Here is a 25,257-nt window from a genome sequence, read left to right as displayed (position 1 = left end):
ACACCGTAAACATTGTATTTCACATGAAACAATGACTGATAAAATACAGAATTGTAATAATTTATTTCAGAATATTTACATATTTATTGTATGAAATACATAGAAAATTACAGCCTTCTTTATATGCAGTTTCCCTGTTTCAAGGGTTTACCGTAAGTAACTGGACAGATTAAATAAAATAGTTAGACTTGGTACTAAGCTACAAATTCTTTGCAATTGATGACTCACAGACTTCACTTTATTTCGGGTCATTGTCCTGCTATAAGGTGAACCCCTTTCACTGAGTTTGGAATCCTCTGGTTGAATATGAGCAGCACCTGGGCGTTCATCCTGCTGCTGTCAGAAGTCACGTCATCAGCAATGATACATGAGCCAGTTCCTTTGGCCAACATGTGCCACAGATGAGGTGGTTTGTTTTGGATCAGGAGTAGTTCCTTTTGTCCTTTGTCTTTTAATCTTCATTGGGCTTTAAAATTAGAACCTTATAGGATCTTTACAGTTCTCTATATATTTTTCTTTTCTTTTTTTTAGGAAGCTTTTGTAACTGGGCTTTTTATTTTCGGTTGCACCTAATGTTTTGGCTGCGTTGCTTATTCAGATTTTTTGGCCTCTCGTGAACACCGCCAATGTCACTCCAGAGACAATCCTTTACCACCGTAGACACTCCAGAGACACTCCTTTACTGCCATAGACACTCCTTTACTGTCATAGACACTCCAGAGACAGTAATCTGTTGGCAACTTTATTCCTGTAACCTAGACCTTTTGTACTCATGGTCAGAGGCTACAGCAGCAGAATCCACCAAAAATAACTGACCCTTTGTTAGCTCTCTCATGAAGGATCTAACAATGCAATGATACACACATTACCAGGAATCAATTGAACCACCAGCTGCTGTCCTGAAATGCAGAGACCATGTATAAAAAAGCCTGTGGCTGCTATATATCATCTAGATGTAGAAATCTGGGAATAAAAGATGACATTCTGCACTTTATGAGCAATTTCATTGAGAAATCAGAAAATATGGGATTTTGAATATGAATCATGAAGGTGCTCAAACTGCTTTGTAAATATTTGACTTGATGCAGTCCTGTGGTGTAGTTCTTTAATTATCTTTGAGAATTGTTCATATGTTTGCATGAAGCTATGGAAGCGAAACCTGGCAACAAATGGGGCTCATCCCCTTTTTCTTTTTTTTGTTTTGTTTTTTTGAGTATATTTAAACCTTTGTTTTGAAATGTTCTTCAGAATGGAGGTTGTGCCAAAGCCATGGAAGAAGTCCTTCCATCAAGCCCAGAAAAAGATGAAAGAGAATCTCCACTCCTTCAACCCCAGCATGCTGTCTGTACTGGAGTTGTGGCATGTCTCCTTCAGGTGAGCTCACCTTCTTCAGATCACCTCCTTCAGATCATGTCCTTCAGGTGTGCATGGTCCGTGGTGTTAACATTCATAGCGCATTCTCTTCATTGAACAAGATGCCATTTTTTATGCATCCCCCGCTTCTCTTGACACCATTGTCTGCTCATGCAGGAAGTTGCGGCTCATCGACGTGAATGAATTCCACATCAGACAGGAGTCCATGGAACTGAGTGCCTTCCAGCACATGGTCAGCAGCCATGTTGAATGTGCCAAAGATGTTCTCCTGAAGAAGTAGGCATGCAGTTACCTCACTTCATTTACTTCTGTACCCTTAAATGTGGTCTTTTTGCTAATATCCCAGCTATAGAATACCACACACACACACACACACACACACACACACACACAACAGAAAGCCTTCCAAAAAAGTGATGCAAGTCTTGAATAAAATAGGTGGTTTCCCGAGGTGCAGCACATCTACTACCAGGGTAACAAGCGGAAGGTGCCTCGCAGCAGTGCCAGTCCGGCGTGCCTGCAGTCCTTCTACAACTGTGCAGGTGCTCTGATGACCACCCAGCTCCAGAGCCTTGCTCTGGAGTCCATCTTGGACTACACGCACCTTATAGCTCAGGACCCAGTAAGGCTTAAAAATACCCCAGTCATTGCAAACAGCCACCTTAGTTTCTTGCCAAAATGAGTGTAACAATTTATCCTTCCAATTATAATGTTTTTTTTAATTGACATCTTCAACGTTTAGGTCACCCTTGGTTATTGGACTGTGTGTTTTTGATCTCATTTGTTATTCCACTGCATCTGGGACAGAATGACCTTTCCCAGTCCATGGGTACCCACTGATTAATTCCCTTGATCTCTGGCCAAAGCTTTCAGTCAGGGTCCACGAGCATCCAGGCTTCATTCTGCGACTGATCTTAGAGCAGAATGAGATCAAGTTTGAACCTGAATTCAAAGACTTTGAAAACATCTTGCTGAATGTCTACGATACGATGCTGAGGTCCGTCACCCTGGTGCCTCGAGTCGAGACAAAGCTTTATTCAGAATGGGTAATAATCTCTTTCCTGGAAATTGAAATTATATAGGTGTCATTTAATGGATGGTGTTTGATTGTGTATTCATACTCTTTCTTAGTAATTTTTAGGTATTGCTCTAAAAAACAAACAAACAAACAACATCTTTGACTAGCTACCCCTATGTGCTACATGCTCTACATGTGTCTTGCTCTCTTCCACTGACCTCCAGCCAGGCACAGAGGCATACGCCACACTGAGACCCATCGTGCTGCCCGAGATCATACAGGCCCACCAAGAGGAGGTCCAGCGGGTGATCCGTGAGGAGAGCTCCGGACCCCTGGAGCACATCCATCTCTACGACAAGTACGCCCCGCTGGTGTCCCAGCAGGCTGTGCAGGATGTGGACCAGTTCCTGTGCGAGCAACACTCCTTCCAGGAGATGATGATGGAGGTAACACGCTACCAGCAGCTGGCTGAAGAGATCCAGCACAACACCAGCAAGGTCAGTTCAACCGTGGACACTCATAATCACACTGATGATGAACTGATGCTGCTTGCTGCAGTTTCTTTAAAACTCCATCCTGAGGATAGACACAAAGTGGGGTGGGACATAAAAGCGCTCTACCAAACACAGACCGATACAGGGCATTGTATGTTCTACTTTCTATCTCGGATTGACCTCGAGTAGGGGAAAAGCTATAAATGTAACAAATAAATAAAAAAGTATCAGTCTACATTTCCCAGCAAATAACAACAGCTCAGACATTTGCTCTTCTTTGTGTGATTGTTTGGTGGTCTTTAGCATGTCCTGTCCCACACGCACTGCTTTCTCAATCTAAAGCCTTGAAAATTTTGCACAATCTTCACCATTGATTATACCCAAAATCAAAGACAAAGTTCATTACTTACTGTGATCTACTTCACACACATCACACACATTAAGTCCACAAACACACTGACTGTGCTTGAAAAAAAAGGTTTATATAAACATTATTTGATATTTGTGCTTTATTTGTGCCACGTTCAGACATTTTAAGCAGTTAGCAGAGAGTTTTCATTTTTCCATTTTTTCAATTTTATAGGACTTCTTATGAATACAGGCTAAGGCCACTTTTTAATGTCTGTTTATCATTATGAATTATAATTAGTCAATCTGCATTATTTGCATTTTTCTTATTAGTTTGTTAAATCAGATGCGAGACAGACGGGGCTGGCATATTTTACCCTAAAGGGCTTTTTTGTAAGATAAGATTTAATTATTTGGATTTCTCGCGCTGTAATTTCTCTTTTGTTCTGCTGAACAAGTTTAACACACAGTATAATCCCATTACAATAATTCCCCCAAGCAAAAAATATTTGTTCATGCTCTGATGGTTTTGTAGCTTTATTCCTGTAACCTAGAAAATGTCTTTCAGAGACAAGAAAGTAGTCTTGGATTACAAAGAAGTAGAAAAGGCCTGCATATAAATTTGACTCAAATAAAACAAAGTTTGCTTTTGTTATGAAGGAAAGAAAAAGACAGAGTAATGAGAAGGATTTTACACTCTAATACGTCTATTATACAGATAAGACACGGGATTTTCAAAGAGTTGTTTTAGAAGGAAGAATACAGCGAGGCATGTGTTACTAAATGAAGTTGCAAGCAGATGTGATGGGAGTTGAGCTGAAACAGACCAATATGCTGAGCAATGTCTTACGGCAGCAGTTCAGAGATATCGAGGTGTATGAGAGGTTAACATATTTCTGGCAGAAGAACTGAAACAGCAGGTGTCTTCGGTTTAGCAAGCCTTGCTCACAGAGTCCGTGATTGGTTCAACTAGCCTTATTCCCACCCTGTTGTTAACACTGTAGGTGGTACGACTCGGCATGTTCGAAGTGCATTCCCATGAGCTGGTTGGTGCCCTGGTCAGGCGTGCACAGGGACTCCGTCAAAAGCTGGTGACCCACATGCTGGAGGACCAGCAGAGGTTCAATAAGAAGTATGTAGAGCTTTGAGAAGGCACAGCAACACGTTGTGCTTTTCCACCCTTAGAACACTCCCTTAAAATTGTGTACTTATGTCGAAAGTGTCATCACTAGCAAACATTCATAGATTCAAAGGTATCTTTAGCATTTTTTTTAGCTTTTAGAATTATTATTTTGGTACACATACCTCATTGTTTCAGAAGTGTAGTACATTGTGCTGGACAGACGCAGACCTCATCTGAGTTTGTCTGGAAATGTGAAGATGATGCAGTATTATGTTCTTAACTCCTCATACTTTGCATTCTTGATTCCCAGATTATGTGATGAGTTTGAGAAGATTGCTGAGCAAGCCTTAAGAACTCCTTCAAACACACAGGAGCTAATGACTCTTAAGGTAATACATTCTAGCAGAGGTGCTCTCGGCCTGCTATTTACTTATTTATTTATTTTGATTTATTTAAATTAAGATTAATTCACCCATTACTTCTTAGATTTTCAGTTGAAACTCAGTAGACATTCGAAGTTAAATGCCTCTACTTAAAAGTATTCACTGCTGAATCACCTATAAACATTCTCGAAAGCTTATGTTAGCAGATGCAGGTGATCCGTTCCCTGCCTCTGTGCACCTAGCTCGTCTGATGGCCGGCTTCCTCTCCTGCTCCCTTCTCTGCAGTCTTTTGTGCAGAAGATGGAGGCTGAGGAGGTCCCCAGGCTGGAGCTCCAGCTCAGGGAAGCGAAGGACCGCCTGTGCTTCCTGGTCGACTACGTCGTGTTCACCCCGACGGACATGCGCCTGAATCGACAGGCCTTCCAGTGGCGTGCGCGCATGCCATCCATCTTCGACGAGCACCGACAGATCACCAAGGACAAGACGGCGCAGTTTCAGGAAGGCCTCAAGGTCAGGAGGTTGCCTTGTCAAAGGAGTACATAGGGTCGCTCGATAGGCCAACTCCTCTCAATAGCGCCGCCCACACCCAGCAGGCACTGAGTTAGTTTATAGTTTATCATTTATTACAGCAGATTATCCAATAGTTTGTTACAGCAGATTAACTGATACTTTATTACAGCAGGGTAGATTATGTACAAAATCTGTAAAAAAAACACAAAAGGAGGTGAGCATGCCATTAGCCAATTGTAGCAAGAAAACCAAACTTCACAGATTAAATCAGTTACTTGAAATAGGCGTCTGAGCCTCGTCAAAAGCTCACTACGACAGATGACAGACAACTAAATTACAACAGACCCAATATGAAGACAACTTCTCACTTGTAGGTTAGTCTATGTTAGCTATCATAGTCTTGAACAAATTCAGATACTAATGCCACTTTTTTTTTTTTTTGGCTCAGTTACGGTGTGAGAGATTTGTGGAAGAGCTGGAGAGCTATGCCAAGCAAGTGGAGGAGTTTGTCATTTTTGGGGACCTTTCTGAGCTCAGCAAGTATCTCAAAAAGGCTCAGGCCCTGAACTCCAAGCTAGAGGCTGCTGTAGAGAAGGTAAGAACCGGATGTGCAATAATGAATTGTGATTCACTCAAGTGAATGGCTAAGCCTTATCAAAGCATTTTGTTAATAATCTCTTTTCATTTTGTGCATGCTATAAATTTAAAGATGCTTTTAATCTGCACTCACATTGCATTACCTTGGAATAATGAATGTATAATTGCAATAGCCTTTGAAGCACAATTTAACTCTATAAATTAAACTATAAAGTCAAATTTGTGGCTCTCAGTTTCATAGTACTTTAAAGCGCCATGAGTGGGAATGAGAGTCAGTAGTTTAAAGTTACTTTCATTGGTGTTTTCTATATCCCTGTCACTTGCACTTATCTGCCTGACTCTGGCTCATCATTCCAGATCGAGGGCTTCAACTTGGAGGCAGAAGCGTTTGGGTGGCCTGTGTCCCAGTACCCGCAGCGCAAGAAGGTGCAGGACCAGCTGCTCCCCTACCTGCGCCTGTACCAGACAGCGTCCGAGTTCCAGACGGAGCACCACCAGTGGCTCCACGGGCCTCTTTCCTCTGTCAACCCGGACAAGGTGGAGGGAGACGTGGGCAACTACTGGCGGGCTATCTACAAGCTGGAGAAGAGCTTCCAGGACTCACCCAGGGCCCTCCACATCGCCACCCGCATCAAAGCCGACATCGAGGCTTTCAAGGAGCATGTCCCGTTAGTGCAGGTGCTGTGAGCAGAAGCGGGATTGAAGTGTCCATGCAACTCCCTCTTGGCCGACTTCCTCCTTAAAAGCAGTACTTCATGTAGGACGACAGCTGCCCTTAAATGTGCCGAGTCTTCTGCCCGTCTCTATTATTAGGAAATGTGTTGAAACCAAATGAAGGCCATGCCTAAATAATGTGCACCTTTGCTAGTTGATATTCTCTGTGTGTGGACAAAGGACTTTGAGGACTTATTTTTTAAATGACTTTTGTTGATGGGTCTTACTTTTATCCAGATGCTCTTAGTTCACAGGGGTTCACTGATGTAAACTTAAACTGATGTTAAACTTAAACTGTCTGTCTTCTTTACTCACAGAGATGAGGAACATCTATGAATGTTGAAGTATTATGTGTGTTAGAATGTGATTTTATTGTTACATAGGCCAAATATTACAAGTTTCTATTAGGATGTGAAAAATTCCCCTTTTTTCTACATGTAAAGGATGTTCCATTCAAATTCTGTCTGGGAAAACCCCTCCTCCTGCAGGTGCTGTGTAATCCAGGCCTGCGGGACCGCCACTGGGACGCCATGTCAGCTGCTGTGGGCTTCCCGCTGAAGCCACCGGAGGACGTGGCATGCATGGCTCGCTTCCTGCCCCTAGGGCTAGACGAGCACCTGGCCATCTTGGAGGGCATCAGCGAGGCGGCCAGCAAGGAGCACTCGCTGGAGAAGGCCATGGAGTGCATGGCAGGAGAGTGGGCCGGCATGGAGTTCAGCCTCGTGCCGTATCGCGAGACGGGCACGTCCATCCTGTCGGCCGTGGATGACGTCCAGATGCTGCTGGATGACCACATCGTAAAGACGCAGACCATGCGTGGCTCGCCATTCATCAAGCCCTTCGAGACCGAGATACGGTGAGGGGCAGCGGAAAGTGGCCATGATTTAAACAAACAAACAAAACATGCTACGACTTAAAGAGTTAGTTTGGCCAGTAATGGTAGTGTACCTCAAAGTCACTGAGAGATAATACAGAGCAGAGGCCCAGATAGCCTCAGTTAACACAAGAATGTACATTCTCCAAAGACACTGAGATATGGAAACTTCTAAACCTCAGTGTACAAAAATGTAATGAATGAACTGTATCAGTTAATCAATCAAAAAATCAATACCAGTGAATCAGTGCTTGTACACGGTATGTCTGCTTGGCCACGTTTCCAGCTTTTAGACTGCTCACAACTGTGTATTGCACCCAAGGGAGTACAGGTGTTGAAAATATGTGCCATCTGTGTGCATGTGCATGCATGTGTGCATCTGTGTGTGTGTGTGTGTGTGTGTGTGTGTGTGTGTGTGTGTGTGTGTGTGTGTGTGTGTGTGTTTGTGGGTGTGTTGGTGTCTCAGGGACTGGGAGGCCAAGCTGCTCCTGCTCCAGGAGATTCTGGATGAGTGGCTGAAGGTTCAGTCCACCTGGCTGTACCTGGAGCCCATCTTCAGCTCTCCGGACATCATGGCCCAGATGCCTGAGGAGGGCCGCCGCTTCACCACCATAGACAAGACCTGGAGGGACATCATGAAGCAAGTTAGCCTGGTGAGCCTCACGTGGCTGCCTTGCAGCACACACACAGCCCCCAGAAAAGCAGAGGGAAGGGCCTGACTGGGCTCTGTGTGACTTCCACTATGCCAGCCCAGCAATGCGTCCTGTGGACAATAGCTGGTGTGTATGCCAGGGTGATTGCCTAGGTTCATCAGGATTGAAGCTGATCCTCTCTCATGGTGAGCTAATAACTGGTGATGGTGAGGGTATTTACATACACTGACTGGTACAAGTCCTGGAGACTGTTAATTCCCTGGTACCCTTCTTAACATCATATTATAACGTGAGTGTGTGTGTGTGTGTGTGTGTGTGTGTGTGTGTGTGTGTGTGTTTGTGTGTGTGTATATATAATTATGGAGTGAGCAACAAGAGACTAAACAAATTGAAATCACATAACTACATGTACAATAACCTTTAACCTGAGTTAGTAATATAATGAAGTGAGTCGTATTCAAAGCTTTTGTGGTTGTCTTTGTAGAACTGCAGTGAGTTATGACAAATGAGAAGGTACTCTGGCTATTATGTGTCTCACACAGAAGCCTGCACACACACACAAACACACACACACACACGCACACACACACACACACACACACACACACACACACACACACACACACACACACACACACACACATCACTAATCATGTTGAGGCTCTTTAGGTTGCAGCTGCCATCCTCAGCTCCTGTGAAGTGAGCCACATCGATAGCCGATCTGTTATCCTTCTAGAAAGGCAAAAAAACCATCAGTACCAGCAGTATCAATTAGAAATGATTGATTTTGTCTTTGGGCCTCAACTCTGGCTCATCATCGAGAAAATGAGATCGTCTCACACGCAGGCAGGGAGTGCACACAAATGCGCATCTTTGCGTTTGTCGGGGTCTGAATAGGAGATGGTGCTCAGTACTTTAAAGATGATAAAGTACAATCTATACAGATGACACATGTTCATATGAGTTTTGACAATCTTGACAATTTGGTTTAATTAGATGGTACAAGGTGAATTATCAAGCTCAAGTGCAAAGAGTTGATGAACTTCAATATTAAACTCACCACATGGGGTCTCTCTTTATCCACCACTGCATCAACAGATGCATGGCCTTTCTAGTCAAGATCTCCCTCTGATGACTGAAGAGACAGAGTGCTCAGTAAATACATGCATGAAAAAAAAAACAGCCCCTTTGAACTTGCGTCCTTTTAATTAAGTTTTGTGTCTCTTCAAAATTTCCTTTTCTCTCCAGTGAGCTGCGGGTCACACTTCTCAGCATTACAGAGAGTGAAAGCAGCCCACTTTCTTGTTGCCCTGCCCCTCTCACCACACCCAGCTTCTCACACCATGTCCTGCCTCTCTCACCACCCTCTTGTTGCAACCCACCTCTCTCACAGTGCCCCACCTCTCTTGCCCCACCCTGCTTTTCTCACCCTACCACAGTGTGTCTTCATGTACTGGTTAGTGGGTTGGATGGAAAATAACCCAATGGCATTGTGCTCTGGAAGAAGGGCCCACTGACACAAGGACTTCAGTGCTTTTTAAAGCTCTGTTCGATGTACAAATTCCTTTTAATCCCCACTCACATGGGATTACCTTGGAATAATGAATGTATAATTGCAATAGCCTTTGAAACACACTGAAAAAATGTCAATGACATACTGTTGAGCACGTGGTCTGGTTTTTGTCCGCCTGTGCAGATTTGACACTGATAATATGATTTCTTCATTTAACGGAGAGCATTAATCTCTTTATGTGTAGGCAGCTGTTCTCACCGATTCACTGCAAATCCGTGTGTTAAGAGGGTGATTCTGAGTAATAGAATGGGTCTTCTAATCTTGCTTCTCCACGCTCTCTTTCATTAGAGTCACCCAATGGCCTTTTTTTCACACTTTCAAAAGGTGATTTGGAGGAGAGTTTAGTGACCGTCAGGGTTCTGACGGCCCCATCATTACACACTCAAACAGTGCCCTTTCAGGTGCTGGGATGTTTTTTTTCTTTTATTTTTTTTCCCTTATGTGTTACAAAAGTGATCATTAATCTTCCATCTCCTATGAACACCTCAACTCCAGTCACCATGAGTAATAGAAAATCAATAGCCATCAGAAATTGTGTGTGGAAGACAATTGTCTTCTCTCAGACTTTTGGTGATGCACTGGGCCAAAGGAGTGAGTGTGGGCATACGGGAAGGATCTTCTTTAATTGTTTCCTCTGTCTCCGATGATGGACATACCTTTGACTTAACCTTTCTTCAGGGAGCTTTAAACGCCGAGGTTTGAATTAGTTGGCTGACAGTGGCAGGCGCCTGCATGCACGAGCTTTTTGACTTAAAAGAAGCGAGTTTGACGTGGGCTGTGCATTGAAGTGAAAGCCCAACACCTGAATTCATCCTCGGCAAGACTTTTTTCACCTCTTGATAATTCCTCTGCTGGTTGAAAAAGGTATGGAAGAACCACTGAAGCTTTGGCTCACCTAATTCATTCTTTATTATTTTACTGCATGCTAGGTTTGCTATATTATTTTACTATTTCATACCTGTATGGTTTTTTTTTTATTCCATTTATATAAGCATATATCTTTTTTATTGCCTTTTATTAGTCTTCATTAATCTTGCTTACTTGCACAGTCCCGGTGGTAACCACTCTATGTGTTTTTATTAAATACATTTTACTACTGCCCCGTGTATGTAACCAATAAAGCCTTTGAACTTTCAACTTGAACAAATGGCTGCTTTGCCTTACTTGAATTTTTATATCAAAGCCTTCAAAGAATAAAGAGCTGCTTTTGCAGGGCGTGATCCATGGGTGATCAGGACCAGCGAATGTAGGCGTGGCTGCTGATTTGCAACTCTTTTGTGTCCCACCACAGGACAAGCACGTCCTGGCCGTAGTGGCTATTGAGAAGGTGCTGGAGAAGCTGAAAAGGAGCAATGAGCTCCTGGAGCTGATCTTGAAGGCGCTGAACGAGTACCTGGAAAAGAAGAGGCTCTTCTTCCCACGGTTCTTCTTCCTGTCCAATGATGAGCTGCTTGAGATCCTTTCTGAGACAAAGGATCCGACCAGGTACAGGGTCACCAGGATTGGGAAGAACTGCATGGGTCTTGTGATAATCTGAATTTGTCTTAATGGCAATTCCATTGAGCCTGTTTATAAAATTGATGGAAACTGGTTTCTATGGAGTTAAGTAATAATATTAATAATAATAATAATAATAATAATATACAAAATGTTTTCTTATTCATAATTTGCAAGGTGTTGTGAAAACATGTCCTGGATTGCCTACAGTGTAATTACTTCCAACTGTGAAAGCAGTCCTTAAAATAATTAATCCTTTATTTAGTAGTATCATTAAATCATCTTAGAAAAAGAGAAATCTGTCTATATTTACTTTATTTACAGCCCAGGAAAGATCAGGTTTTTACTTCATTTGCAAGTTTTTGTTTTTGTTAATTGGACTACTCTTTATAAATTGTGAGATAATTCAAACTAGGATGAATAGATGGTATGTCAGGTTTATTTTTGTATGTACCTTTTGGTAGTTATTTACAATCTCAACCACTGATGCAAAGGCAGTGTAATGTCTTATGCAGAGCTGCATCCTTTGTAGCTGGTGTGCTGGTGTAACTGGGTGGATGTAGAGCCTGCCTGGTTACTTTCATTCATTCATTGATTCATTGATTCATTCATTTTATTCTCTTCTCCTAAAATGCATCACTAATAGAAGCATACACCCACGGTCAGAGACTGATTGGTTTCTACTTGTCACTAATTTACATTTGGGCAGAACCTCAGGCAGTGTGGCACTCTGAAAGATGTCCTGATAGATAAGAAATGACTCCAACATCAGCTTTTAATGGAGACCATTCATTCTACAAATCATGTGGCAGTAGCCAAAAAGAGTTGGAGGGTGGAGAAGAAAGTGTCCAGGGAAGCAGCTGGATTATAGTCACTAACTAGCCTCAGCCATCTAACAGGTGCTTCTCAGTAATAAACTTGGTGATAACTTTCCAATAACTCTCCACAAGAGATGCAACCAGCAAGGTTTTATGAAAAGCTTGGCTCCAGATGGTTCGCCTCTGCTGGGCCAGCATGTCGAGTTGGAACCATCTGGGGCTCCTCAGTCCTGATCCTGACTATCAAACAAGGCTAAATGAGCCTGTGGTCTGTGCTTGCCATCTTCTTTCAAGCAAGTGGGGAAGTGCTGATGAGTCTCATTGAAATAAAGTGATTCAATTGGAGGATCTAAAATACACCTAGGCAGATATTGCTATTGGTCATGCAAGGGACCAGGTTACAATCACACCATTGGTATTATGGGCTAGTTTAATTTTTGTATGTTGAATATTGGGATAAGATTTGGCAAATATAGTCAAAACTTCACTGTCTTGAGCGAAAAAAGCACCAGCCAGCTTGCTATTTTAAATTAGATGTTTAATTTTACAAATATGTCAATACCTCCCCACCCCACCAGTGAAAATGTGTGCCCACCCACTGGTTTGGCCACTGACGACCAGAATAACATTTTCCCCCCCTGGTTTTGCTGTAGTGTCAAAGTGAAAAAGAGGCACCATTCTCAGAGCAGTCTCCAGCATTCAGAAAGCCCTGGCCTAATGTTAGCTCAGACAAATACACACTATAAGCTCTCATCAGTGCCAGGTAACATCATACAGCAGCTGGAGTCAGTCAACAATTCTCTTAGAAGGCAAAGATGATTAAATCTCCTAGAATGCAGCAGTCATGTTTTTTTTTTCTTCCTTTTCTTCAGCAGTCTACTTTTAGGGAATCTGCTGAAGCAAAGCCAACAGGATATTAAAGTTACGCAGCCCCGTTGTGCCTGCACTGACAGCGAGTTAAGCAGAACCTATTTCTCAGCTGCCCATGCTGAGAGTCCTGGCCAGGACCAGAGGAGCAAGGACATGTAAAAAGCAATTTAGCCGTGCCCAGCCTCAGCAAACTCATTTTGAGCCTCTGAAAATCCTGTACTTACTGTGGGGAATTTAATTATAGAATCTCTTCTTCTCCCTATGACATTCTGGCCTACTTCCTCTGCTGTGGCTCCCCTGAGCAGGGCCCTCACTGATAAGCAAGGCTTGTCTTATTCCACCCAAGGTATTTGTTTAATAATGAATGTGTGTGCAGACAAAGGGACTTTTGCCTCCACAAATCTTGTATTCGCTTGGTTAAGCTCGTCTCTCTCTCCCCCCTGTCTTTTCTTTCTAGAGCTCTCTCTCGATTGTATGCTCTTTCTCTCATTCTCTCTTTCTTGTGCTCATTCATCTTTTTTGCTCTTTTCCTTTTCTCTCTCTCTCTCTCGCTCTCTCTCTCTCTCTCTCTCTCTCTCTCACACACACACACACACACACACACACACACACACACACACATGCACATTATCCCTTTGTCCTCCCTACTGTCATTGAATCTGAGAATTTTATTGGACTCGTGCATCTGGTCCCAGGCTTTTCAGAGAGCCAGATTTTGAGAAGTATCTCAGAGCGCAGCTCGTTATGCAAATGGACGTGTTAGAATCCCGCAGACTGAAGCAGGAAACTGAGCTAAAAGGGGATAAAAGTTGATGAGACACAGATTCTTAGGGTTGTGTAGAAGTAAGATGGGTGTGCCCTGTCTAACTGAAGTCACTCTTTTCCTTAGGGAGAAGGCAGTGTTTCACTCAGTTGCATTAGGTTACCAGCAGTTGGCTTCTCGTTTTACTGATGGAACCTTCGCTGTGAAGATTCAAACTTGGAAAATCCTCCCAGTTTAAATCTCCTGCATCTTTTTTTTTTTTGTATTCCATTCCAGTAAAACCACCTGTGATCATGTGGAATTTAGTTTATAATAAGGAACTTGCAGTATTTTTAATGTAACTCTTCCTTTACTGAAGGAGACAGGAAAAAAAGCCCCCATGCTTTCCCCTGTACAATGGGAGAACAATGCCTCAAGGTTCCTTTTGTTGTGTGCCACAGGGTGCAGCCCCATCTGAAGAAGTGCTTCGAGGGCATAGCCAGCGTGGTGTTCACGGACGTGCTGGACATCACGCACATGAAGAGCAGCGAGGGTGAGGTGGTGGCGCTCCTGGACATCATCTCCACCTCCAAAGCTCGCGGCCAGGTGGAGAAGTGGCTCCTGGAGCTTGAGAACACCATGCTCAAGTCCTTGCACAAGGTGCTAGACATAGCCCACTTTAGTACTGGTTCATGCTGGATTAGTTGACCCTTGCAGAACAGAACTTGGTCTGAAAAAAAGGCTCTGCTGAGCATAATTCAGCTGACTGAGCGCAGTCTGTTGCAGACATGTTGAAGTAACTCGTGAAAGGTTGGATGTTAATTAGATGACTTTTTCAAAGTAATTTCACTTTGTGTGTGTTTGAAACTTGTTTGTAACAGCTGCAAAAATGTAAAGGAAAAAAAAACTGAAAATATTCAGTTTTTGCCAGAGTCTTTTAAATGGACTGCATTCCACATTTGGTCTCCAGTGAAATAGCACAACACCTTCACTAGCAGGCACTTGACAGGAAGCTGGCTCTAGTCCCACCTGCCCAGTGTTTGAGGGGCCCTAGGTGTGTTCCAGGTCATCCACTTGAGATCCTTTCAGTCCAGCAGTCATTAACACTGCCATGTCCAGACTCTTCTTGTGGTTGGCCTTGGTGTGAAACCAGCGCTGGGGTGTACTTTGAAATTCAGATTGCAGTACCTTTCCGATTGAAAAATAGCACTGTAGTAGTTCACTAAAAGCACCATATCATCATTTGGACATGATTAGTAAATCAATGCATAGAATAAATGAAAATGAAGATGGAGATTCATATGACTTCCTGTCTCAGGCATGTGACTAGCATCAAGACCTGTGTGTCTGCAGCAGTGTTGTAGCAGTTTTATAGTCAGGATTAACCTAGAATCTTGGATTAGGTATTCTTGGAAGAGTTTCTGAATAATGACTCAAGGTGGCATTTTAATATTTCTACCTTCTAGCCTGAAGGTTCTATTTGCAATAATTCCGATATGATTTGGACAAGGCAAACATCTGACTGAAAAATCACCATTTTTCATAATTGGCTGAGACTTATCACACAGACAATCTGATGCTCTAAACATTTCTGAAGACTATGTGCCATTTTAGATGCATAATTTCTCCATCTTATCTGCAGAACAGCATTTTTCCATTTGGCTTTAGTGACATTAATCATGCTGGGTTTGATCTAATTTGATTCTGTATACTTGCCTGATACACTCAGTTCAATTTACCAAGTTTAAAAATGCTCTCTAAATCCATGTTTTTGCCTTGATATTCGTATGTAACACTCTGTCTTTTTTTTTTAAGATAAGTCTTCAAATCGTGCCCTGAGCAATCAATACACAACTTTAACACAACAAATCTGTGAATGTCCTCTTTTCTGCTGGCCACTGGTGTGCAGGTGATAGGGGAGGCAATTCAGGCATACCCTGAAAACCCAAGGATCAACTGGGTCAGAGCCTGGCCAGGCCAGACGGTGCTGTGTGTGTCGCAAGTGTACTGGACCAAACACATTCATGATGCCATTGCAGGAGGACCTCAGGTCTGTGGCCTTTACACCACTTAAGATTCCTGCAATAGCTAGAACGGACCAAGTCACTTTGTCATGTGGTAACTTATGAGCAGGGTGTTTGTGTTTTAGTCTTTGTTTCATCCATGTTATATCTGTTTCCTTCTGACTGACTTATATGCACAACACATACCTTCTTTTGTTTTTTTGGGATTTTTTTTGGTGAAGGGTTACACTATCCAGATTCCTCTCATTCAGAGAGAAAGTAAAATGGGTCACAAAATCAGAGACTTTTCAGTGACTCATTTCACTAAGTCTTTAATGTAGCTTTCTTTCTGTTTTTTGAGTAAGGTGGTTGTGGATGCCATTATTATGCCATTATTCACATATTCACAAACATTGGAAAGCCTAAGAGCTTAGTACAACTTTATCAATACTGGGAATTGCAAAATGCACTTATAAATGGACCTTTAATGTTCCATTAAAATAGACATTTTATAAACTCTTAATTTATTGGTTCAACTTTTTGCCAGTCCGTGCATCACACAATAAATGGATAATGACAGTCATAAATATTGCAGATTTATGTGCTGAGTTTCACACCAACATTTAAACCAGGTTTGCTGTAACACAGATAATTATTAGAATTGAATACTTTTGTTTTTTTAGAATTCAGTCACGCCTGGAAGCAAGTGGGGTGTAAGACATAGATGATGGCTGATGTTTTGTCTAAAAAGCAGATGTGCTGTATTGTTTAAGCAGCAGATGTATAGTTTAAGCAATGTGCCTTCCCAGAAGTGTATTAAAACTCACAGAGCAGTGTTACAAAGAGCCTAGACAGTCTGCGAAGTTGCCCAGATACTACAGATGGTTAAAGCTTCCAAATCTTGCCCAGTATTGTGCAGCTATATACATTGGACTAAAATCTGTCATTTAGCTTCAGACAAAACCACACCCTTTCATTTTACAATTAAAGACTTTAGTTTAAAGTTGAGTACCAGCTACAGTAAATGGGTCGACTGGCTCCGGTCTCTCTCAGGCTCTTGAAGAGTACTTGCATCAGAACAACACTCAGATTGATGACATCGTGACACTGGTGCGTGGGAAGCTGTCCAAACAGAACCGTGTGACCCTTGGAGCTCTGGTGGTGCTGGATGTGCACGCTCGTGACGTTCTCGCCTCACTTGTCCAGAAGGGTGTGGACGATGAGAACAATTTTGAGTGGCTTAGCCAGCTGCGCTACTACTGGATAGTAAGTGCACGTGTGTGTGTGTGTGTGTGTGTGTGTGTGTGTGTGTGTGTGTGTGTGTGTGTGTGTGTGTGTGTGTGTGTGTGTGTGCGTGTGTGCGCGTGTGTGTGCTCGTGTGTGTGCGTGTGTGTCTGTGTGCCTGCTTTGTCCTTGCATTTTGAAACCTGTTTATTGACCTTCATCTTACTGTTTTATCTTTTATGTACATTGCTTTGAACTGCCATTTAGTTTTTTTGGTTTTTTTTCCATTTTTCTTGACACCCACATGATCAGTGCTTTCTTTAAGCATTAAGCCAAGTTAAAGCATAAGCACAGCTTCACACTCTTAAATTTACAGATTATAGAGGCCATACGGAATCTGCAAGATAACTTCTTAAATCATTGTTCATAACCCAGAAGTCATATACATATCAAATAAATTATGCTCAAGTTACTTAAGGTGACTAATGAATAGAGATCAGAAGTGGATCATTTCAATAAACATAAAAAGAATATTCATTATGATAATCAGTGTTCTGTAAAGTGGAGATAAATACTGAACTTACTTTCTTACCTCCAATTAATTTAAAGTTGCCACAGGAAATTTTCCTCTCAGTCTTTAATCCTGTCTTACATCAAAGTGAGCCACTTTTCGTTCCCTATACATTTTTAACCTGTCTCTTTTATGTGTAGGAGAACCAGCTTCAGACCAAGATGATTAATGCAGGCCTGCCTTATGGTTATGAATACCTTGGTAACACACCACGTCTGGTCATCACACCCCTCACTGATCGCTGCTACAGGTCTGAGCACACTTGCAATTGTGGCCTATTAACGTCAAATCTGGCTTGAGCACTAAGAGATATTAAATGACTTGTTTAGGTTAAACTTCAGAGTCCTATACTGGGGAATAGCAGGACCCTGCCTGCATCCTCTGATAAGTCACTGATCCCATGTTTTCCAGTGTAGTTGTCTAAATAATTAAGCCAAAATAAAATGGCCATATTGAATACTGCCTGTCAGGTAGGGCATTCTGACAGGTAAAGGATTGTCTTAGCTAGTGAACAACAGCAATGTTTACTGGAAAATCACAGACAACCTATAGTGGGGATATGGAAGAATTTACAACTGACCCTCTGTGATATTGCTGACTCTCTTCTTTTAATATTTTGTGGTGTCATATGAGGAGTGCCCCAACATCAGTCTTTTAGCAATGTCTTTATAAAGCCAGGAATTTTGAATGATCAACACTCAAAAGTAAGAAGCTGGCTGTAATCTGCCCACTGTGTTCGTTTTGTTTGGCCTGGATTCTGGTTGCAGCGCTGAGCTGCTCTGCGCTCATCCTTTCATGTCTGCGATCAAGCACCTGTCTCCTTGCCCAGAACCCTCTTTGGAGCATTGCACCTGCATCTGGGAGGGGCTCCAGAAGGCCCTGCTGGCACAGGGAAGACTGAGACCACCAAAGATCTGGCCAAAGCTGTAGCCAAGCAGTGCGTGGTCTTCAACTGCTCTGATGGCCTCGACTACATTGCTCTGGGAAAATTCTTCAAGGTTGGATTTGCTCAAAGTAGTTACTGATTTACATGAAGTTTTCAATTTCTGTTGTAAATCACAGGGATGGTTTTTAAAGACTGGTAGTAGCCTTGGACCATATATGCGGTTGAATTTACTGAATGCCTTCTTTATGAGAAACAACAAGTAATTAATTAAGATTACAAAAGTCCCATGGGAAACTACCTGGCAGCATGTATGAGGTGCTCTGATTAAATGAGTTGCTTTTGTTGCAAAGGTTTTCATTGGCTTGAATATAAATCTGTGATAAAAAGGTATATTTCAGTATCTTTTTGTTGTTGTTGTTGTTGTTGTTGTTGTTGTTATTGTTTTGTACTCAACAAAATGCTCTCGAGGATTCCATATTCAGCTGCAGGAGTTCTTTGAAAAAGACTACTTAAGTTCGGAATTGCATTTTTTATCTACTGAAGTGGCTGAAATGGTTGATAAGGAAATTATAGTCAAGAATGTTAACTAACATGAATAAAGGTGGTGACTAGCAGTTGTGAGTGGCGCTCAGGTCTAGAGAAACATGTTTTTGCTTTTTTCTCATTTGTGTCATGACGTACTTTAGCCGAAGCTCAGAGAGACAGTAAACAGGATGAAAAGACAGGGAAGAGCAGAACTGGTTGCCACAGCAACAGAAATTTTGCAAGTCCATCTCTTTGGTACTTGGCAGTATATGCACCAATGTAGAAGTGCAGCAGAACAGTGTGGTGTGGCCAGGACTTTTACTTTGGTCTCTAATAGGGCTTGATAGTTTTATGTAACTTTTTTTTTTTCTCCATCTGTGTGAACTAAAGAGCAGTGGTGAGCTGAGCAGGACTCACAGAGGCTTGATTACAGTGTGCTTATTCCTCTCCTCCTGATTCCTGGCCAACAATTTCTTTCTGGCACACAAAACCAGCTTTGCCTTCAGAGTAGCTCCACCCCGTTGTTGTGAGTTTCTCTTGCTACGGCTACTGAGCTAGCTGAAGCACCTGGGCTTGGTGGAAGCTGCCAAACTGATAACGCCATAGGAGTAAACAAAATAATCACAAAAAAACATGATGAATTAACATCTATAGAATTTATTTAGGTCCAGCTGTACACAAATGAAGGGTTGGTGTGCAAATGTAGGTGTAATGCCATGTGATCATCCAGAAATGATTATTACTGGTTAGGATGCAAACTTTCAGTTTTCTGAGCCAAAATGTATGGAAAGCTTTCCCCAGTGACTTAGTATACTTCTATTTCCTGGTTTATGTTTCATTATTATTATTATTATTATTATTATTATTATAGGGTCTGCTGTCATGTGGTGCGTGGGCGTGCTTTGACGAGTTCAACCGAATCGACCTGGAAGTGCTGTCAGTGGTAGCCCAGCAAATTCTCACCATTCAAAGAGGTGTGTGTGTGTGTGTGTGTGTTTCTCAAAGATCTAAGAGTGAATGAACTAATGCAGCTCAATTACACATGCGATGCATTACAGAAACTACCAGCAGTGAAGTAACGTGTCCACAGATCCCGCTGATCTGTTCACAGATTTACATTAAAAAGCTCACAGACTTACTTTGATGCCTTTCCCTCTGTTCAGTCCCCTTTTATCTCAACTATGTCCAAACAACTTGACAATCCTAACCTGTTGTTGGTGGATTAAACATCTTTAGCTCTTGCATGTTTTAGGCACCAGCTGTAACTCTTGTTGCCTGTGTGCTCTCTGGTGTTCCAACCAAACCTAACCAAACTCGTATTAAGAGCTCAGTGAGAAGTAATCAGACCTGGGCATGAAAACACTGACTCACTGACTCTCACTCAGTGATCTGTAACAATTTAGTGACTTTGCCCCACTGTTTAAGGGGATAAATAGATGACGACAATGAATGCCTGTGTTGCCAGTTAGCACCCTAATCAGCCATTCCAGCACTTGTTCAGCTTTATTCTGTTTAATTTGCCACATTAGCATGCATGGCTTAAGCCCTGCAGAAGTTCTAAAAGTTTAAAGGTGACTCTGTAAGTCCCTGGCGACAGTCTGGTTACCCTGGGTGTCTCTGATCTTGCGCAGGTATTGCGGCCCATGCGGAGATGCTGCTGTTTGAGGGCACGGAGCTGAGGCTGAACCCCACCTGCGCCGTATTCATCACCATGAACCCCGGATACGCAGGCCGCTCTGAGCTGCCCGACAACCTCAAGGTCCCAGCAATGCAGTCTAAACTCTCTCATTCCCTCAAAGCACACTTACACTAGATTAGCTTTGCCAGACGGGATCATATTACACTGGTAAAGAATGTTGCCGCTTTAGGTTACTAATAGCCAAACGTCAAATAAAAATGGATGTTAAATCACAGAGAAAATGTTCCGCTGCGATGACCTAATTGGGCATTTCAGTGTTCATGTCATGATTTAGAGACAACTAAGCCCAAATGAACATTTGCAGTAGACCTAGCTAAATGGTTTAGGTTCAGAATGGAGAGATTAGAGCAGGCTTTGTCACTGCAAGAGTATTGAGCCATATCAGATGTCTACATGGAATCAACCCCCCCGCACCGCCCCAAACATTCCGATCATTTTCATCAACTTTCAGCAATATGTAATTCCAACCATTTTTATCAACTTTCAGCAATATGTCTTTCATGTCTTCTACGCAGGCCCTGTTCCGAACTGTGGCCATGATGGTGCCGGATTATGCTTTGATCGCCGAGATCGTGTTGTACTCCTGTGGCTTCATAACAGCCCGTCCACTTTCGGTGAAGATCGTGGCCACATACAGGCTATGCTCTGAGCAGCTGTCCTCTCAGAGCCACTACGACTACGGCATGAGGGCGGTCAAATCTGTGTTGACTGCTGCAGGCAACCTGAAGGTAAGCCTGCCGCACCATCTCCCTGACTGGACATGTTCCTGAGCTTAATCCATGCTACTTTAATGATTTTAATGAGAATTACAAAGCTTCTGGCAAACACAGCTAAGGCCTAGAATTTACTGATATAGCATTTAGGAGATTTACACATCTATAAAGTAGAATAGATTAATGAATGTTTTCATTTTAAACTCTTGGTTCTTGACTGTCTCTCCTCATTAAAATGCACCCAGCAATTGTCCTCCAAAGTCACCAGGCAATTTCCAGCTTACATTCCTTCTGCATAACCCTCTGTCATTCCTTCTACAGAACCCTTGGTAAAGATTGCACATTAACCTATGAAAAGATAGCTTGTTTATAAACACAATTCAGCACTGAATATATGAGAGAAATGCAGCCTTTCAGAGGGAAAATTATTAAAATAATAATTTTAAAAATCTTCAAAAAAGAAACGTAAAAGAATTATTGAAATTCAGATATTGGCATGCTTACATTTAGTACAGTACCTCACAAAACTATTCAGTCCCCTTAAAGGTCATGAGGTTCATCTGGATTACATATGATATTTACACACATTGTTCCAGTCGGTATTTTTATGGCAGTAAATGTTCAGAGTCATAATTAATTATTTGTCGGCAGACATTTAAAAAAAATGTAAAATTGAAAAAAATGCTGTAAGTATAGGTATCCAGCCTCTTCAGACTACCTTTAACTGCAGTATCAACCGTACTACCATTGTCCGTACCGTCTATTGCAGCAAGCCTCTACCAGTGTGGCACACTGGGGGTGATTTTCATCCATTCTTCCTGGCACATTTGCTCTGGGTTGTTCAGGTTTGTTGAATGATGCTTATGGACTGCAGCTTTCTGATTCTTGAACGGATTGATTTGTGGACTTCAACCACTGCTGTGTTGCTTTGGCCTTGTGTTTGGGATCATTGTCCTGCTGAAAAGTCTCCCAAGCTTTAGTTTTTTAGCAGAGTGAAACAGGTTGTCTTGCAGTTTCTCTCTATCAGGCCTCTATCCATCCATCAGTTTTAACTAGATGCCCAGTCGTCAGTGAGAGAATCACCCCCACAACATGAAGCTGCCACCCCCATACTTCCCTGAAGGGATTGTGTTTGCTGAGGGACGGGCAGTGTTGGGTTTTGTGCCACATAACACTGAATTTTGGTCAAAAATCTACATTTCTGTCTTATGATGTCTCATTAGCTGACGTGTATAAAGCGTTCACTGGAAACAGGTTGTCTTCACGTCTACACACCAATGCTACAATATTAACTTGGAGCATGTACGTCACAGGATTTAAATGCTTTTTCAACATTTTCCACTTAGTAACTTTTGTCACATGTGTATATATATATATATATATATATATATATATATATATATATATATATATATATATATATATATATTACATAAACCAATATCCCTTTTAATTAACTAATTTCAAAGCTCAGTCTTTTAAATAAAATATATCACAAAATATCAGTGTTATTAGAATCCAGATGAGGATGATCTTTGGGCTATTAAGTATATTTGTAAAGCTCTTTGTATAAGCCCTCTGCCAGGCTGACAGAACTTCTGTTCTGGTGCTGGATATGGCGGAGGAACACATACGAACAAATGTGAGTCCATGCAGCCTCCTTCAGAATAACATCTCTCCCCATCCGTCAGACTCTGTGGCCTATGTGGACGCTCCTCTTCTCCTCAGCTTGAATTTACACTGCAAAAGCTTCATTCTGTGTTCCCAGTGAACCATTTTTGTCTACATGTGGAGGTGTCCTTCAATCTCTAACCCATTGGAAAGTTTGATCACAAATGCTTACCCTCCTGACACCCAGATTGTGAACTAAAATATTCCAGTGTTGGTAAACTCCATGATTTATTTTAGCAATACTCTTTTTTTTTTCTTCTTTTTTCAAACCAAACCTACTCTGGCATTTGTTGGCAAAAAATCCCTATTTTTGTCTCAGCTGGCACTCCACCTTTGTGATTCTGGTGGCAGCAAACACATTCTTCTCACAAGCCTGGTAAATAGCATGTTGGCATGGCAGTGGCATCGAATTGTTTTGAAAATGTTGCTGGCCCCAAGATGCAACCAGCCCCTGCAATTAGCCAAGTGTGATCTATGAAGAAGGTTTTCCTCTTCGCTGTGCAAGGGAGCAAATACACTTCAGTCCTTTTTTAAGCATGGTTCATTATATCTCCAGGTGTTGGAAACTTTTTAATTATTGCACTACTAGTGGAGATGCATTTTTTCAGGAGTAATTTCTAAATCCATTTCCTTAACCTCTTGTCTCATTTCTTTTGTGCATCTTAAGGAAGTGATCTTCCTTGTGTCCACAGATAACATGTATTGTGACATGTATGCATATTTATGCTACAGTGTGCTTTAAAAGAGAAAAAGATTAGTTTAGGAGTGCCAACAATTGTGACATCTTTGAGAATTTATTTATCATTTCCATAAATTTGTATCATCAAAAGGACAGATTTTTCTCGTACTTTGATTCAAGATGGCTAATTAATTTCTCTTAGAATTTATTTCAGGTGGCAGATCTGCTGGACACTAGAAATTAGAGTTTAAACTCCAGGTCCTTTACTATGTTTTATTTAAAATGTACTTGACTGCTGCCTGCCAAAATAACTAGTCAATTTGCAATTTATATTTCTTCTGAATTTTTATTTTTAAATACTCAAGTTTGCTTTTTGCATCTCAGTATTTTATTTTATTTTGTGATCATCACAAGCATAAACTCCAGCTACCTTCCAGGAACCAGTACTCTGGTCCTCTTACTGCTCTGAAAGGCGTCTAACTGCCGATGTGTCTTAGTCCTTGCAGCCCTTCTTACATTAGTGGGGGCTGAAGTTGTGTAGCATCTCCACCTCCTGCGCTTCCCCTGTTTCAACCTCGTGTTCTCCCTCTCTCCAGTCTGACGGTCCATTCCCCATCCAAGCCGGACAGGGAGGAGTGGTAAAGCAGATGGCTGCAGGCAGCTCCACCTTTGGCAGGGGCTCGTTACAGCAGAGCACTCTTGCTGAACATGACTGGCTCATGTATAGGCCCACGTGAAGCAGAGACTCGTTAGGGCACAGCTTACCGCTACTGTATATGACTGGAAGACTGGCTCTGTACAGGCTCGTGTGAAGCAGAGGTGCGCTGCAGCTGAGTGCGCCAATACTGGATCTCTAAAGACCCAGGCTCTTCCTACCTTTACCCTTTACTGCAGTAGTCAAACCCAGCTGCAGTGTCAGAGAGACAAGTCTAAGGGTACTGAGTATGCCCCCAGATCCGATCTCCCCTCACATATCATCAGTCACCCCTTATTGTATAGGAATTACTAAGCTCGAGAAATGAAGATTGGCCTACATACAAAAAAATATGAAAAATGGGTGAGGGGTAAATTTTGGAGATGGAAAAGAAACTGACCTCAAAAACTCCTCCTTTTCCCATTTAAATGGCATTGTGTCCTTTATGCCGTTTCCTGAAAATGAATGCATCTGTCCCATTTTAATGCTAATTTTTGCACCATCACACTCGGGACTGTACGCTTTTGCCTGTCACGAAATTACTTTTGGTGGAAAAATATGTGCTCTCAGCCTCCTGGGCTTCAGTTGCAAATGACAGTGATAGTAAAGAATGAGCAAAATATGTGTCAGTGCAGAGTGAGGGTTTGAATAAGCCAGCCCCTGAAAGACAGCAGAAAGTTGTACTCCATGCAAGTCTTTCATTTAATGTCTGACCTCGCTGCCGGGGTGTGTGATTTTTGTTTCTTTTTACTTTTCTCTCTCTTTTTCTTCCTCTCCCTGTCACCCTCACTCTCTTTCCTGCTCTCTCTCTCTCTCTCTCTCTCTCTCATTTCACAATAACTGTGAAACGTCACAGCTGAAGTTTCCTGAGGAAAATGAGGACATTTTGCTGTTGAGATCTATCATCGACGTTAACCTTCCAAAATTTTTGGCCCATGACCTGCCATTGTTTGAGGTGAGAAAACTGTGGAAAAAACGCAGCCTTTTCTAACTCTACAATCTCA

General features: G+C 42.1%; 1 protein-coding gene across 4 annotated transcripts in view; it reads left to right on the top strand.

Annotated features, from left to right (window-relative positions):
* Window positions 1-25,257, top strand: part of dnah7 (dynein, axonemal, heavy chain 7) — an 81,232-nt gene that overhangs the window by 3,155 nt on the left and 52,820 nt on the right. For all 4 annotated transcript variants that reach the window (XR_014125232.1, XM_027010040.3, XM_081720520.1 and 1 more), the window contains exons 8-29: window positions 1,249-1,374; window positions 1,531-1,650; window positions 1,813-1,996; window positions 2,241-2,420; window positions 2,617-2,889; window positions 4,239-4,366; window positions 4,668-4,746; window positions 5,026-5,250; window positions 5,699-5,845; window positions 6,205-6,525; window positions 7,050-7,417; window positions 7,902-8,088; window positions 10,953-11,146; window positions 14,050-14,248; window positions 15,498-15,638; window positions 16,645-16,857; window positions 17,527-17,636; window positions 18,216-18,384; window positions 19,669-19,771; window positions 20,429-20,556; window positions 21,012-21,224; window positions 25,110-25,208. Coding sequence is in view for 3 of the 4 variants with exons in the window: in XM_027010040.3 (XP_026865841.3) it covers window positions 1,249-1,374; window positions 1,531-1,650; window positions 1,813-1,996; window positions 2,241-2,420; window positions 2,617-2,889; window positions 4,239-4,366; window positions 4,668-4,746; window positions 5,026-5,250; window positions 5,699-5,845; window positions 6,205-6,525; window positions 7,050-7,417; window positions 7,902-8,088; window positions 10,953-11,146; window positions 14,050-14,248; window positions 15,498-15,638; window positions 16,645-16,857; window positions 17,527-17,636; window positions 18,216-18,384; window positions 19,669-19,771; window positions 20,429-20,556; window positions 21,012-21,224; window positions 25,110-25,208 (3,907 nt within the window). In the remaining variant the exon portion in view is untranslated. The remainder of the gene's footprint in view (window positions 1-1,248; window positions 1,375-1,530; window positions 1,651-1,812; window positions 1,997-2,240; window positions 2,421-2,616; window positions 2,890-4,238; window positions 4,367-4,667; window positions 4,747-5,025; window positions 5,251-5,698; window positions 5,846-6,204; window positions 6,526-7,049; window positions 7,418-7,901; window positions 8,089-10,952; window positions 11,147-14,049; window positions 14,249-15,497; window positions 15,639-16,644; window positions 16,858-17,526; window positions 17,637-18,215; window positions 18,385-19,668; window positions 19,772-20,428; window positions 20,557-21,011; window positions 21,225-25,109; window positions 25,209-25,257) is intronic.

Source organism: Electrophorus electricus, chromosome 9 (assembly GCF_041902795.1).
Source record: "Electrophorus electricus isolate QZ-2024a chromosome 9, ASM4190279v1, whole genome shotgun sequence".
NCBI lineage: Eukaryota > Metazoa > Chordata > Actinopteri > Gymnotiformes > Gymnotidae > Electrophorus > Electrophorus electricus.
This window is presented reverse-complemented; position numbering and strand designations above follow the sequence as displayed.